This window comes from Oncorhynchus masou, unplaced genomic scaffold (genome assembly GCF_036934945.1).
Source record: "Oncorhynchus masou masou isolate Uvic2021 unplaced genomic scaffold, UVic_Omas_1.1 unplaced_scaffold_1562, whole genome shotgun sequence".
NCBI lineage: Eukaryota > Metazoa > Chordata > Actinopteri > Salmoniformes > Salmonidae > Oncorhynchus > Oncorhynchus masou.
Genome location: NW_027005680.1, coordinates 45,125 through 62,310, shown reverse-complemented (window position 1 = coordinate 62,310; position 17,186 = coordinate 45,125). Strand labels below are relative to the sequence as shown.

At 45.0% G+C, this 17,186-nt stretch overlaps 1 protein-coding gene across 1 annotated transcript in view; it reads right to left on the bottom strand.

The window, feature by feature from the left end:
- Window positions 1-14,175, bottom strand: part of LOC135531252 (paired box protein Pax-5-like) — a gene marked incomplete at its 3' end in the record, with an annotated part of 87,542 nt that extends 73,367 nt beyond the window's left edge. Inside the window, 1 exon segment of the mRNA XM_064959378.1 lies at window positions 14,130-14,175. Coding sequence (XP_064815450.1) covers window positions 14,130-14,175 — 46 coding nt within the window.
- Window positions 14,176-17,186: the final 3,011 nt, after the last annotated feature.

Genomic DNA, 17,186 nt, shown 5'->3' with positions numbered 1-17,186 from the left:
ATTTTCAATAACGGCCTAGGAACAGTGGGTTAAACTGCCTTGTTCAGGGGGCAAAACGACAGTTGTTATTGCGAATGTAGTGAAATGCTTGTGTTTCTAGTTAAAAACAGTGTAGTGGTATCTAACAACACACAACAATACACAACATTTAAGAGTAAAATAAATGAATTGAGAAATATTTTAAATACGAGCCGTTGTCGGAGTAGCCAATGACTAAAATGAGTTAGCTGTCAATCTGTAGGCCGCGTAAAATGTCCCCGTCAACGATTTACCAAAAACACATTCTACTGAGACAGAACAATTTTGCCCCCCAAAAAACCCCAATGGATATATGTTGCCCCCTAAGAGTTGGTAGAATCTTAATGGGACATGACTCCCTCTGCAACAGGTGTTTCCACTCAGGGGGTGTTGGGGGACTTAATCCAGGTATGATACTGTACTACAGGTTCTCTTTTTATTTTTAAACTTTATTTAACCAGGAAAGTCAGTTAAAGAACACATTCTTATTTTCAATGACGGTCTAGGGTTAACTGGTCTAGGATCAGTGAGTTAACTGGTCTAGGAACAGTGGGGTTAACTGGTCTAGGAACAGTGGGGTTAACTGGTCTAGGAACAGTGGGTTAACTGGTCTAGGAACAGTGGGGTTAACTGGTCTAGGAACAGTGGGGTTAACTGGTCTAGGATCAGTGGGTTAACTGGTCTAGGATCAGTGAGTTAACTGGTCTAGGAACAGTGGGGGTTAACTGGTCTAGGAACAGTGGGTTAACTGTGGGTGGGTTAACTGGTCTAGGAACAGTGGGGTTAACTGGTCTAGGAACAGTGGGTTAACTGGTCTAGGATCAGTGAGTTAACTGGTCTAGGAACAGTGGGGTTAACTGGTCTAGGAACAGTGGGTTAACTGGTCTAGGATCAGTGAGTTAACTGGTCTAGGAACAGTGGGTTAACTGGTCTAGGAATAGTGGGGTTAACTGGTCTAGGTGGGGTTAACTCTAGGAACAGGTGGGGTTAACTGGGGTTAACTGGTCTAGGAACAGTGGGGTTAACTGGTCTAGGAACAGTGGGGTTAACTGGTCTAGGAACAGTGGGGGTTAACTGGTCTAGGAACAGTGGGTTAACTGGTCTAGGAACAGTGGTTTAACTGGTCTAGGAACAGTGGGGTTAGGAACAGTGGGTTAACTGGTCTAGGAACAGTGGGGTTAACTGGTCTAGGAACAGTGGGTTAACTGGTCTAGGAACAGTGGGGTTAACTGGTCTAGGAACAGTGGGGTTAACTGGTCTAGGAACAGTGGGGTTAACTGGTCTAGGAACAGTGGGTTAACTGGTCTAGGAACAGAGGGTTAACTGGTTAACTGCCTGTTCAGGGGCAGAACTGGTCTAGGAACAGTGGGTTAACTGGTCTAGGAACAGTGGGTTAACTGGTCTAGATTTGTACCTTGTCAGCTCGGGGATTTGAACTTTAACTGCAACCTTTAGGAACGGTTACTAGTTTCTCTTTTCTTCATTTGTTAAAATGTTCTTCAACTTTCACCTCGAGGAGTAATGTTGTGTACATCTGAATCTAATTGAATCTTTATTTTTAATTACATTTCACATTTCAAGCAGCAAAAAAATACAAATCAAATATATGTTGTAAAGTTCAAGAAGAGGTTTTCAATATGTGACCCTGCTCTTTCTTCATTTGTTACGGTTCCTTGAGATTGTCACGTAGCCTGACAGATCGACAGCTATTGTGACCAACGTTTTATTTGGGATGTTTACAGCCGTTTGAAACAAGTTATAGTACAAGATAATGCGCTATTATTATAGGTTCTTGTGTCGCTGTTTTTCCTTCGTCCCAAAATGGTGCTCTATTCCCTATATAGTGCACTACTTTCTACCGAGGCCCATAAGGGACACTGGGAACATGTGACTGCCATTAGGACGTCACATCTGGACAAACTGACAAGACGGCAGCTAAGAAGTGAATATACCTGTCGTGGTGAAATACAACCTGATTATAGCATAGGCAGGGTAGTCTAGTGGTCAGAGCGTTGGCCCGGGAAATGAAAGGTTGCTGGTTCGAATCCCCAAGCTGACAGGTAAAACATCTCTCCTTCTACCCCCTGAACAAGGCAATTAACCCCAATGTTCCTAGACCGTCATTGAAAATAAGAATTAGTTCTTAAAGGACTTACCTAGTTAAATAAAATTGATTGAAATTTTGTTACTTTGTTTGTGCACAGTGAGCGAAATTGGTTAAAATACGTATTCTCAACGGCTTGTTCTCATAAGGATATGGCGGGAAACGTTCAAACAGACATGGTTATGACGAGGAAATGTAACGGGACACGAAGCCTATTCAGGTTCTTAAATGGGTCTTAACCGCTCGAAGCGGCGGATAGCACCCTAAACTAAGGATTTTATTCAATTCACAGAAGAAGAAAAAAAATCAAATATCATTACAACCAGGTCAAATCAAATCGAATTGTATTAGTCAATTGCCCAGAATTACAATAGGTGTAGACCTACCAGTGAAATGCTTCCTTTACGAGCCCTTAACCAACAACGCCGTTTCAAATAAATAAGGATGAGAATAAGAGATAAAAGTAACAAGTAATTAAAGAGCAGCAGTAAAAATGAAAAATAAAAAAATAAATATACAATTTATACACAATCATAACTTCTTTCACAACGTCTCATGTACTCTTGGAGGGAAAACAAAATATATAAGAGCTTAGAATACATGTATGTGTGTGTCGTTGTAATTCCTCGTCATACCGGGCGGTTTACTCTGCCTGCATTTTGGCCTCTGAAAAAGCTGTCCAAAAGCTCCATGTTTAGACACAATGCACAAGCCTGAAGAAACCACATCTTCAATTATTTTATTTTCGGATGTTTATTATTATTATTATTGTTGTTGTGATCTATGTTCTCATTCCCCACTTCAAGCTTTATAGGCCTACAATATTTTACAAATATTCCCCGGAAATAAAAATAAAAAATAAAAAACACTAAATTGCAGTTCCTTATCCTTGTCTCTTCCTCCTCCGATTAGAAAATTAAATACATAAGCAATTAAATAAAATAAAGAAAATGTAAAACACCCAACACAACAGCCAATCATGTATACAAAATGATTGTTGCTTTAGGCTGGGGATATTTGGGAGAGGAGAACTAACTCCTGTCAGGATACGGTGACTTTAATCCCAGGCGTTCTGATCTATTACCATAATTCATTACCTCTACCCCAATCAGAACAGAGGAAGAGGAGAGGAGAGGAGAGGAGAGGAGAGATGAGGAGAGAGGAGAGGAGAGGAGAGGAGGGAGAGATGGAGAGGAGGGAGAGGAGGAGAGGAGAGGAGAGGAGGAGGAGAGGAAGGAGAGGAGAGGAGGGAGAGGAGAGGAGAGGAGAGAGAGGAGAGGAGAAGAGAGGAGAGGAGAAGAAGAAAGAGCAGTGGAGAAGAAAGAGGAGAGGAGAGGAGAGGAGAGGAGGGAGAGGAGAGGAGAGGAGAGGAGAGGAGAGAGAGGAGAGGAGAGGAGAGGAGAGGAGAAGGAGAGAGAGGAGAAGAAGAAAGAGCAGTGGAGAAGAAGAGGAGAGGAGAGGAGAGGAGAGGAGAGGAGAGGAGAGGAGAGGAGAGAGGAGAGGAGAGGAGAGGAGAGGAGAGGAGAGGAGAGGAGAGGAGAGGAGAGGAGAGGAGAGGAGAGGAGAGGAGAGGAGAGGTGGAGAAGAAAGAGGAGAGGAGAGGAGAGGAGAGGAGAGGTGGAGAAGAAAGAGGAGAGGAGAGGAGAGTAGAGGAGAGGAGAGGAGAGGAGAGGAGAGGAGAGGAGAGGAGAGGTGCTTCTTTTAAAAGTGTTTATAATGATGGCAGAGAATTCGAGCCAGAATTGTTGTTTTGGTTTTAGTTCCATCCACTCCTTTTTCCCATTTCCTTTATTTTGTACTTATGACAAGTTTTCTCTCTCTCTCGGTTTTTTTGGGTGGGTGAACCCCCTAAACGAAAAAAAAGCAATGAAAAGTTAATAGCGCATGTTAACTCCGCGTTCCTTTATTACACGCCCGCGTGATTGTCAACATAATGAGAGAGAAAAAACGGACGATATCTCTCCGCTTTAAGTATGCCTTCGTTTATTAAAAATACAAATAAAGGCAGAACTAATAAATACAGTATAGCCGATATGTCACGGACAGGAAAGTGAACGGCTTGGGCATTAAAATAAATAAAAAAACGTGTCGCCTTTCTAACCTACACGTTCGGTTTTCTTACGTCAGGTTGCCTAGGATACATATTCAACCCGACGTTTGGACACGTTTTTTATTTTATTTTTAATGCCCAAGCCTACTACTTGTACGAACATATTCTTACGGCCTCCTCTACTCTACAGGTTGCCTAGGAAACATATTCAACCTGAAGTAAGTACATGTTCGTACAAGTAGGATAAATTCCACTAATATTTCTGCATGTGGAGTATAGTTACCCCGGAGAACGCTAGCTTGGTGATATACAACCAAAATATCCTTTGTTGTGTTGTTTTACTGCCACGAACCCAATATTGCCCTTCATTTGATCAGATAAATGCAGTACATCCCATAGTGCCCTTCATTTGACCAGATAAATGCAGTACATCCCATAGTGCCCTTCATTTGACCAGATAAATGCAGTGCAGCCCATATTGCCCTTCATTTGACCAGATAAATGCATTGCAGCCCATAGTGCCCTTCATTTGACCAGATAAATGCAGTGCAGCCCATAGTGCCCTTCATTTGACCAGATAAATGCAGTGCCCCATAGTCCCTTCATTTGACCAGAGAAATGCAGTACATCCCAGTTCATCCAGAGAAATAGTACATCCCATAGTGCCCTTCATTTGACCAGAGAAATGCAGTACATCCCATAGTGCCCTTCATTTGACCATAAATGCCATCCCATAGTGCCCTTCATTTGACCAGAGAAATGCAGTACATCCCATAGTGCCCTTCATTTGACCAGAGAAATGCAGTACATCCCATAGTGCCCTTCATTTGACCAGAGAAATGCAGTACATCCCATAGTGCCCTTCATTTGACCAGAGAAATGCAGTACATCCCATAGTGCCCTTCATTTGACCAGAGAAATGCAGTACATCCCATAGTGCCCTTCATTTGACCAGAGATATGCAGTGCATCTCATAGTGCCCTTCATTAGACCAGAGGAATCCAGTACATCCCATAGTGCCCTTCATTTGACCAGATAAATGCATCCCATTTTGAAGCTAACCAGGCAAGTCAGTTAAGAGCAAACTATTATTTTCTATGACGGCCTACCAGGGAACAGTGGTGTTTAATTGCCTTGTTCAGGGGCAGAACTGCAGATTTTTACCTTGTCAGCTCAGGGATTTGATCAAGCCACCTTTCGGCTACTGGCCCAACACTCTAACCACTAGGCTACCTACCTCCTCTACACTCTAACCACTAGTCTACCTGCCACCTCTACACTCTAACCACTAGGCTACCTGCCTCCTCTACACTCTAACCACTAGACTACCTGCCTCCTCTACACTCTAACCACTAGGCTACCTACCTCCTCTACACTCTAACCACTAGTCTACCTGCCTCCTCTAGAGTGTAGAGGAGGCAGGTAGCCTAGTGGTTAGAGTGTAGAGGAGGTAGGTAGCCTAGTGGTTAGAGTGTAGAGGAGGCAAGTAGCCTTGTGGTTAGAGTGTAGAGGAGGCAGGTAGACTAGTGGTTAGAGTGTAGAGGAGGTAGGTAGCCTAGTGGTTAGAGTGTAGAGGTGGCATAGCCTTGTGGTTAGAGTGTAGAGGAGGCAGGTAGACTAGTGGTTAGAGTGTAGAGGAGGCAGGTAGACTAGTGGTTAGAGTGTAGAGGCGGCAGGTAGACTAGTGGTTAGAGGTTAGAGGTAGCATAGAGGTTAGAGGTAGAGGAGGTGGTAGCATAGCGGTTAGAGCGTTGGGGCGGCAGGTAGCATAGCGATTAGAGTGTTGGGCCAGTAAATGAAAGGTTGCAGGATCGAATCCCAGAGCTGACAAGGTAATAATCTGTTCTTCTGAACAAGGCAGTTAACCCATTGTTCCCCAGTAGGCCGTCATTGTAAATAAGAATTTGTTCTTAACTGACTTTCCTAGTTAAATAAATAAACACTTTACACAAAAATAATATTTGTGGGAGACATTTGACAAACTCTTAAATTGGAAGGCAACAAAAGAAACATTCATATATGTTGTCTTCTGGCTCGTCCTTATCAAAGGTTAGTAGTTCCGTCAACAATATGACGTTCCTCCCTTCTCCTTCCTCGTGGACTTCCGGGTCTGTAACCTAGTCAACCCCACGGTTTAAACCACAGACCCGCTACGGATGGGGAGGGAGTAACAGAGTAACGTGCCCACGGTGCACCTCCTTCAATAGACAATTCTATAAATTATTATTTCACGGGTCAGAGACGGCAGCCGGGGGACGCGCACTATCACACGCCCGCGTGAACAGAGCGTTACCAGGGGGTCCTGTCAATCACAGAGCGAACGCGCGTGTGTGTGTGTGCGTACATGTGACCAACCGGGTGTGTGTGTATTGTTGTGTATTGTTGTGAAATTGTTAGATATTACTTGTTAGATATTACTGCACTGATGGAGCTAGAAACACAAGCATTTCATTACACCGGCAATTACATCTGCTAAACATGTGTACGTGACCAACACGTTTGTATTTGTATTTTATTTGACAGAACCTGGGCTTAACAAGGGTCTGAACTTGGACCTGTTGTAGACGAACCCGGTGGATTAGCGCCATGAGACGGGTTGAGAGACAGAAAACCCCGAACTACTAAAGACGTACATACAGGTAACTGGTCTTATTAATAGACAAGCTTTAACTGCGCAATTAGACGCTCAAACTCACGTTCTCCAAACATAAAATGTCGAAGTTACTCAGGACGTCAAAATGTGTCAACGTGTTTTTGTTTTTGTTGTTTTTTATGCTACTCTGCATTGTTGGGTCATCAGCATCTAGAACAGCTTCCACGCTCCGTGATTCTAATCTGGAACTCTATCGGGACGGACGTGACAACATTCTAACTACAATTACATTCCGTCATTTGGTGTTTATTTTTTTTATTTTTTTTACGGTGGGTTGAGATCTGGTGACTGAGACGACCATTGGCGTATGGTTAACATGGTTTTCATCTTCCTCAAAACACCATTCAGTGACCACTGGTGTCCTGTACGATGGGAGGGGGCCATTCAAATCAAATCCAATGTTATTAATCACACGCGCCGAATACAACAGGTGTTTTACGGTGAAATGCCCGAACCAACAATTCAGTTGAAAATAAATACGAATAAGAAATAAAAGTAACAAGTAATTAAAGAGCAGCAGTAAAATAACAATAGTGAGGCTATGTACAGGGGGTACCGGTATAGAGTTAATGTGGAGGCTATATACAGGGGGTACCGGTACAGAGTCAATGTGGAGGCTATATACAGGGGGTACCAGTACAGAGTCAATGTGGAGGCTATATACAGGGGGTACCGGTACAGAGTCAATGTGGAGGCTATATACAGGGTGTTACGGTACAGAGTCAATGTGGAGGCTATATACAGGGGGTTACGGTACAGAGTCAATGTGGAGGCTATATACAGGGTATTACAGTACAGAGTCAATGTGGAGGCTATATACAGGGGGTACCGGTACAGAGTCAATGTGGAGGCTATAAACAGGGGGTACCGGTACAGAGTCAATGTGGAGGCTATATACAGGGTACCAGTACAGAGTCAATGTGGAGGCTATATACAGGGGTACCGGTACAGAGTCAATGTGGAGGCTATATACAGGGGGTACCAGTACAGAGTCAATGTGGAGGCTATATACAGGGGGTACCAGCACAGAGTCAATGTGGAGGCTATATACAGGGGGTACCGGTACAGAGTCAATGTGGAGGCTATATACAGGGGGTATTACCGGTACAGAGTCAATGTGGAGGCTATATACAGGGTATTACCAGCACAGAGTCAATGTGGAGGCTATATACAGGGGTACCGGTACAGAGTCAATGTGGAGGCTATATACAGGGTACCGGTACAGAGTCAATGTGGAGGCTATATACAGGGGTTACGGTACAGAGTCAATGTGGAGGCTATATACAGGGGGTACCGGTACAGAGTCAATGTGGAGGCTATATACAGGGTATTACGGTACAGAGTCAATGTGGAGGCTATATACAGGGTATTACGGTACAGAGTCAATGTGGAGGCTATACACAGGGTATTACGGTACAGAGTCACTGTGGAGGCTATATACAGGGGGTACCGGTACAGAGTCAATGTGGAGGCTATATACAGGGGGTACCGGTACAGAGTCAATGTGGAGGCTATATACAGGGGGTACCGGTACAGAGTCAATGTGTGGAGGGGGCACCGGTTAGTTGAGGTAATATGTACATGTAGGTAGAGTTATTAAAGTGACTATGCATAGATGACAACGACAGAGAGTAGCAGCTGCATTGAAGAAGGGGAGGGGGGCAATGCAAATAGTCTGAGAAGCCATTTGAATAGGTGTTCAGGAGTCCTTTGTCTTGGTGATAGAAGCTGTTCAGAAGCCATCCATAGACATAGTAGCCTAAATAATGGCCTGCAACAGCAGCATGACCCTAAGAATGAGGAGATGTTAATTGATTAATTAACTCAGGAGCAACACCTGCATTCAATATACTTTGTATCCGTCAATTACTCAAGTGTTTCCATTATGTTGGCAGTTACCAAGCTAGGCTTAGATTTCCCCCTCTCTTTACCCTCCCCCTCTATACCCTCCCTGTCTCTACCCTCCCCCTCGCTGTCTATACCCTCCCTGTCTCTACCCTCGCTGTCTATACCCTCCCTGTCTCTACCCTCCCCCTCTATACCCTCCCTGTCTCTACCCTCCCTGTCTAAACCCTCCCTGTCTCTACCCTCCGCCTCGCTGTCTATACCCTCCCTGTCTCTACCCTCCCTGTCTAAACCCTCCCTGTCTCTACCCTCCCCCTCGCTGTCTATACCCTCCCTGTCTCTACCCCCCCCCCTCCCTGTCTATACCCTCCCTGTCTCTACCCTCCCCTTTACCCTCCCTGTCTATACCCTCCCCTGTCTATACCCTCCCTGTCTCTACCCTCCCTGTCTATACCCTCCCTGTCTCTATCCCTCCCCCTGTCTATACCCTCCCTGTCTATACCCTCCCTGTCTATACCCTCCCTGTCTCTACCCTCCCCCTCTATACCCTCCCTGTCTATACCCTCCCTGTCTATACCCTCCCTGTCTATACCCTCCCTGTCTATACCCTCCCTGTCTATACCCTCCCTGTCTCTACCCTCCCCCTCTATACCCTCCCTGTCTATACCCTCCCTGTCTTTACCCTCCCTGTCTATACCCTCCCTGTCTATACCCTCCCTCTATTTACCCTCCCTGTCTCTACCCTCCCCCCCTCTATACCCTCCCTGTCTATACCCTCCCTGTCTTTACCCTCCCTGTCTATACCCTCCCTGTCTATACCCTCCCTGTCTATACCCTCCCTGTCTCTACCCTCCTTCCCCTCCCTGTCTCTACCCTCCTTCTCTACCCTCCCTGTCTCTACCCTCCCTGTCTTTACCCTCCCTGTCTATACCCTCGCTGTCTATACCCTCCCTGTCTATACCCTCGCTGTCTATACCCTCCCTGTCTATACCCTCCCTGTCTATACCCTCCCTGTCTTTACCCTCCCTGTCTATACCCTCCCTGTCTATACCCTCCCTGTCTCTACCCTCCCTGTCTATACCCTCCCTGTCTCTACCCTCCTTCTCTTTACCCTCCCTGTCTCTACCCTCCTTCTCTATACCCTCCCTGTCTCTACCCTCCCTGTCTCTACCCTCCCTGTCTATACCCTCGTCTATACCCTCCCTGTCTATACCCTCCCTGTCTATACCCTCCCTGTCTATACCCTCCCTGTCTATACCCTCCCTGTCTTTACCCTCCCTGTCTATACCCTCCCTGTCTATACCCTCCCTGTCTATACCCTCCCTGTCTATACCCTCCCTGTCTTTACCCTCCCTGTCTCTACCCTCCTTCTCTTTACCCTCCCTCTCTATACCCTCCCTGTCTCTACCCTCCTTCTCTTTACCCTCCCCCTCTTTACCCTCCCTCTCTTTACCCTCCCTGTCTACCCTCCCCCTCTACCCCTCCCTGTCTATACCCTCCCTGTCTCTACCCTCCTTCTCTTTACCCTCCCCCTCTACACCCTCCCCTCTCTATACCCTCCCTGTCTATACCCTCCCTCTCTATACCCTCCCTGTCTATACCCTCCCCCTCTATACCCTCCCTGTCTCTACCCTCCTCCTTTACCCTCCCTGTCTATACCCTCCCTCTCTATACCCCTTGTCTATACCCTCCCCCTCTACACCCTCCCTCTCTATACCCTCCCTGTCTCTACCCTCCTTCCTTTACCCTCCCTGTCTATACCCTCCCTGTCTCTACCCTCCTTCTCTTTACCCTCCCTCTCTATACCCTCCCTGTCTATACCCTCCCTGTCTAAACCCTCCCTGTCTAAACCCTCCCTGTCTCTACCCTCCCCCCTCCCTCTATACCCTCCCTCTCTTTACCCTCCCTGTCTATACCCTCCCTCTCTTTACCCTCCTTGTCTCTACCCTCCCCCTCGCCCTCTATACCCTCCCTCTCTATACCCTCCTTGTCTATACCCTCCCTGTCTATACCCTCCCTGTCTATACCCTCCCTGTCTATACCCTATCTGTCTATACCCTCCCTGTCTACACCCTCCCTGTCTATAACCTCCCTGTCATTACCCTCCCTCTCTATACCCTCCTTGTCTATACCCTCCCTCTCTATACCCTCCTGTCATTACCCTCCCTCTCTATACCCTCCTTGTCTATACCCTCCCTCTCTATACCCTCCCTGTCTCTACCCTCCCTCTCTATACCCTCCTTGTCTATACCCTCCCTCTCTATACCCTCCCTCTCTATACCTCCCTCTCTATACCCTCCTTGTCTATACCCTCCTTCTCTATACCCTCCCTGTCATTACCCTCCCTCTCTATACCCTCCTTGTCTCTACCCTCCTTCTCTCTACCCTCCCTGTCATACCCTCCTTGTCTATACCCTCCCTGTCATTACCCTCCCTCTCTATACCCTCCCTGTCTCTACCCTCCCTGTTGTAATTAAAGTGAGAGGAAGGCGTGTGAAGACACACACACTCAGAGGAAGGCTGTACACACAGGCCATCTCGGGAGGTCTGTTTCATTTAGCTTTCTGCAGAGCACCGTCGGGTTCAAAGGTTATCCAGTCACACAAATCCTATTACCTCTCCTTCTGTAGACCGGAGGCCCAGTCCTGAACCCCACAACCAGATGAAAGCGAGAGAATGTTCTGTCCTGTTTCTATACACCACCCTCCCCCCTTCGCATCCCTCTCTCACGAAAAAAAAATACAACACGTGTTATCGTGCATTACATTATCAATGAATGAAATATATTTTGCATTGACATATAGGGACGGTATCCTTTCACAATACAACATTATCCATCATGATAATCACAACTCTTACAAAAAATCACCGTAAAGAAACAAGAAGAAGGGAAGGGGGGGGGGATTTAGTCAAAGTAAATAATCGATTGTTTGGCTAAATCGAAGAAATAAAAAAATACACCACATAGACTATATTACGGGCTACTTTCAGTAATACGTAATGGGTTTATAACGGTGTCATGGTTGTGTAATGACTGCAGTGACGCAACGTTGTTGAGACCGGCACAAATGAATAGGCCAGTTAGAAGCGGGGAGCCTATAATAACACATCGTATTACGTGACAGGCCTAACCACGCCTGTTAAGTACAGTTAGTACCTGGCGCAACGGAAGACATCACGGCCCCTTTACGCGTGGCGTCGTAAATAATGAGCACCATTTTGGAATGTCTATACACGTCATAATAATGACAAAAAACGTTGTATCAAAATGTCACCTCAGCGGGTTTCCGGTATGGAATTGATGCGCGTGAGGTTCGATCGCCTAGTTCTTCTGTGTCGCTCTAGTTTAACATAAAAACCCGCAGTTAAGACAACCCTGCTGTTTTTTATGAATATCCTGAATCAATATTCATTTAGGAAGGGGGGGGGGGGGGTTAAACGACGGTTCGACCTGGTTTCACTTAAGCTCACTATATGTCTTTAGTGGTATCAATAGAACCTAAGGGGGTCTCTGAAAAGTTGGAGTAGGTAGGCCTAGTTTTGAGTTTAAAAAAAATGCAGATATTTATTTAGATAATCAACCGTCGCTAGATCCCAGAGAATATATATATTGATAACTATTACTAATATAACTAATCGATAACTATTGCTAATGTTGGCGCTGTTTCCACCCCCCCCAAAAAACAGATTGCAACGGAAAAAACCACGACCACCTCAGACCACAAGAGAAGTGGGAACTTCGATCAGTTGTTGCAGATGTGTGTGTTTGTTACAAGCATTATGCAAATTCAAGAATTTAAAATAGACTATTTTAAATGTTACAAGAAGTGCAACCCAGGGCAAGACAACAACACATGCATCATTTTTTTTGTGTGTTTGGCCAGTATAAATATGTCTAGACTAGAGGCTATGTTATAACATGCAATGGCGACACTATCAGACATTTTCACATTTATTCCCAACATACTTAAAAAGATATATTATATATATATATATATATTAAGCAACGAATCGAAAATGAACTGAGGAACTGTCTGTTATCGCTATATATGTATTCTCTCTGAATCAACACAATAGGATATATACACATTTAACCGCGGGGCCTTTTTTTTCTTTTTAAACGTGTCAAACATGCATATTATCATTTTTTTGTCATGATTTTGATCTCGACATAATTTGAAGCAAAAATAATAATAAAGTATAATTAGGAACAACTATTTGTAGCCTACATTCAAATGAATGATATGAAAAAGCCGACCCCGAGTCAGGGACCATGGTAACGTGTAAACACGGTAAACCTTTCAGCAGATCGCGCTCTGATTTAGGACGTAAATATTACACAGTTACGGTCGGCAACAACAAGACACTCAATATATTCCATGACACCAGTGAGGCGACATGGTTAAAGTGTGTGTGTGTGTGTGTGTGTGTGTGTGTGTGTGTGTGTGTGTGTGTGTGTGTGTGTGTGTGTGTGTGTGTGTGTGTGTGTGTGTGTGTGTGTGTGTGTGTGTGTGTGTGTGTGTGTGTGCGTGCGTGCGTGCTTGCAGAGGCCCTTTCTCCACTGTTGCGTGCGTTTGTGTGTGAAGACAAGACCTTCACCCAACGAGCCTCTGTCCTCCTCGACAGACTGCTGTGATTGATCCCGTATTTTGTACAGTGCAATTGACACCATACACGTGGGTAATACTGATATAACCCCCCCCCGCGCTCAATGTGCGCTCATGTCCCCCCCTATAAAAAGGAGAAATACATATGAGCAGATGCATAGATTAGATTAGCCGAGTTTGAGATGAACCGAATTAGATTAGCCACTTGTTCAGAATCCCAAAGTCATGTTTAACATCTGCCAAGTCATCCTAACAGCACACCTGTCGCAGGTCTGTCTTCTGTAAGCAATAGAGTCACGCGTAAAACACCTACTATACCGTCAAAAAATACAAAACAAACACACACACACACTGTGGATTAATGAATCGACTTCATAATCTGCATATATCACAAGTCTGAACGTTACACAACGGCCTTAAAAGCAAGGCGGAATATATGCAGGATGCATCAATTAATGAATTCAAGAACAGCCCCAATGCAAACTATTAGCCTACACTGACAACACTGACTGTATCTAGAGTCTGGCTGGTTGAACGTCTCTTGGAGAATCTCTGGCCTGCTAACCAAAAACATGTGCTACACGCGCCATTTAAAAAATATAGGCCCCTTAATTCAAAAAGTTCAAACGGAAATCGAGTTAAATTACTTCAGAAAAAAAGTTATAGATTGAACGTCAAAAAAACTCACCCTGTTGGAAACTTCACATTAGAGAAAACTGAAGCCCAAACTAAAACGCATTCCTGTTTGATAATTATAATATCGTTGTGTGGTAATACTTCATCATTAGTAAGGAGTCAAAAGAGGTCTATGAGAGTTAGCATAGAGAGAAGCAGCCAGCGGCCCTTACCTACCTGCTCTTCCCGGCCTCAACACATGACCCTCGGCCTCTACTTCCATTCTGCTCCCGTTGGGCTTGGAGCTGGGCGGGGAAGCGATGGATGTGTGGGGGGTGTTGGGGGGGGGAGAAAGAACAAAAAACTTTTCTCTAACGCTTCCCCTCTTCCTCCTCACACACTTTTTTTCCCTTTCTCTCTTTTCTCTCTCTCGCAACAGTACTTTTTGGTGAGTTGTATAAAGGGGTGAAATAATTCGACCCTTCCGCTCCCTATTGCGACACTGCACAGGGCGCAGTGATCTGAGACTAAACACTTTAGGTGGAAAGGCCTTGGAGGGGAGCGTGAAATGATCACACCGAGAGGGAGTCAAAAGAGCCGCGCTCTCAATGTGCGCTCATGTCCCCCCCCCTCCCTCCCCCCTCTCTCTCTTTCCTACACACGCACGAACGCACAACGAGACACACAATGGTATCAATATACACACACACACACTGGCACGTCACACGCACACACGTGCACCTGCAAGGCTGTGGTCCCCGCGCGCTTGCGCATCTGTCACGGAGTTCCACTTTACCAAACTACCCCCCCACCCCCGCCCCCATCCCCATCTCTCTCTCTCTCTGTCTCTCACCAGTTTTCCCCATGATACTCTCTCTATCCAACGGCCAACGAACACAACGTTAAACGCGACTCGTCGTTGAGTCGACTGCTTGTAGTAATGACGGCAACAACTGTCTGTCAACCGGATCCTGCACTCTTAGGAAGAAAAGAACCGATCAGCGGCGCTGATCCTAGATCCGTACCTATAGGGGGAAACTTCGAGCTCATCTCAGCGTCATCACCCACCTGTTGTTGTTTAAGCACGACAACTTTTGAGCCTCGATCCCCTTTGAGACTGTCGCCTAGTGGTTTATAAATACCTCTGTCTACGTTATAGTGTTCTGATCTACAGGCACCGTGTCGTGTGTGTGTGTGTGTGTGTGTGTGTGTGTGTGTGTGTGTGTGTGTGTGTGTGTGTGTGTGTGTGTGTGTGTGTGTGTGTGTGTGTGTGTGTGTGTGTGTGTGTGTGTGTGTGTGTGTGTGTGTGTGTGTTTATTAGGCGTAGAGACTGTACCCTGTGTTAACGTGCTGGTTAGTTTGACTTTGAACTGAAGCCCGGTCCATGTCAGGAGAGGAAGAACTCAACGTATTATTAGGTATGTAAATCAACCATGACTTGGCCTTAGAGCAGCAAGGACCTTAGAGCAGCAACGAGAGAGTAGGGAGGCGTCAGACAGACGTGTGTTTCTCTGTCTCTCTCTCTCTCTCTCCTTCTCTCTCTCTCCTCTCTCTGTCTCTCTCTCTCCTCTCTCTGTCTCTCTCTCTCTCTCTCTCCTTCTCTCTCTCCTTCTTTCTCTCTCTGTCTCTCTCTTTCTCTCTCTCTCTGTCTCTCTCTTTCTCTCTCTCTCCTCTCTCTCTCTTTCTCTCTCTCTCCTCTCTCTCTGTCTGTCTCTCTCTCTCCTCTCTCTGTCTCTCTCTCTCTCTCTCCTTCTCTCTCTCCTTCTCCTTCTCTCTCTGTCTCTCTCCTCTCTCTCTCTCTGTCTCTCTTTCTCTCTCTGTCTCTCTCTCTCTCTCTCTGTCTCTCTCTCTCTCTCTCTCTCTTTCTCTCTCTGTCTCTCTCTCTCTCTCTGTCTGTCTCTCTCTGTCTCTCTCTCTCTCCTCTCTCTGTCTCTGTCTCTCTCTATCTCTCTCTCTCTGGAAAACATCATCAGAGCGCTGGTCGGTTGGTAGTTCGGGTCCCAGGGTTCACGAGCGACACAGAGACAATTGAGTGCAGAACAAAGCGTTGAGACAGCGACCAATTTTACTCGCCTTGTCTCGCTCTGCTCCCCCTCCGCGACCCTGACCCTTCGCCTCCCGCGACAACGGGGCGGGCGAAACAAAACACAACATAAATAGCGACGTTTTGTCTTTTTTATTTATTTTATTCATAGTGACGGTTAAGAAGCCATTCACCAGAGCGTAATCAGAAAGAAAAGATATTGACTTGATGTCATTGTGACGTCGTTTCCTTGTCGTAAATACCGTGTAAAAAAACACCTTGTAAAATATCGTTGTTTTTGTTGTTGTTGTTGTTGTTGTTGTTGTTTCGATATCAATTATTCATTCAATCAATAATTGTAAATAATTGAAATCAATAATCAAAATGAGTAATAATTGTGACTGAGATGTGTGCATCGTGCTATACCAGACAGTTAAACCCCCTCTAAGGCTGTTTAAACACCTTGCGTGGATATTTATAAAGACATAAAGAGGCACTTAAACACAATATTCAATTCACTCTTTCACTCTTACACAATATGGCCATAATCTCAGAACCCTCCATTGGTGTCTTTGGCTCTGAAGTGACCACTTGCGAATCCTCTATTGGAGTTGTCTCCCTGAACAGAACAACAACATTAAAACAAACCGTTATTCGGCCTACAAAAACAGACAGGAGTTTGTGAAGTGAACCGTCCGTTTCTTTCTCCGCCTAGTTTAGGAGAAAAGGATCATTTACGTTCATGATTTTATAGCGATGTCATTTCTACTTCTCGACATAACAAAGCGCATGTCGTCGGATATAGCAGAAGGACTAAAAGGGGGAACGTATAAAAATATATTCGATTAAAATAATACACGCCCTAAAAACCCAATGCGTCAAATTTGTAAAACATACTGATTATATTATTTTGTGAGAAAGAAAATATCTGATGATAAAAGTCGGGTCTTAGCAGCCTTATTAAAACGGGTTAACAGCGTTTGAATCTTTTCTTTCTGCAGGCCACAGATATTAGTCAATTCTATAGGCCTTTATCCGTAAAACATACCAGGGATTTATTTTCAAACCATGAAAACATATCAGTGGTAATGTGTTAATAACTATTATTACTACCTATTCATTATTATTATTACTATTATTATAGCGGTATATTTCGTTTTTGTTGCAATGATTTCGGATAACGAAACATGAAACAATTTCCTCTATAGTAAATAAATAAATAATACTTAAAACATATTTTTTTTTAAATCAAACGCTACAACGAGACAATA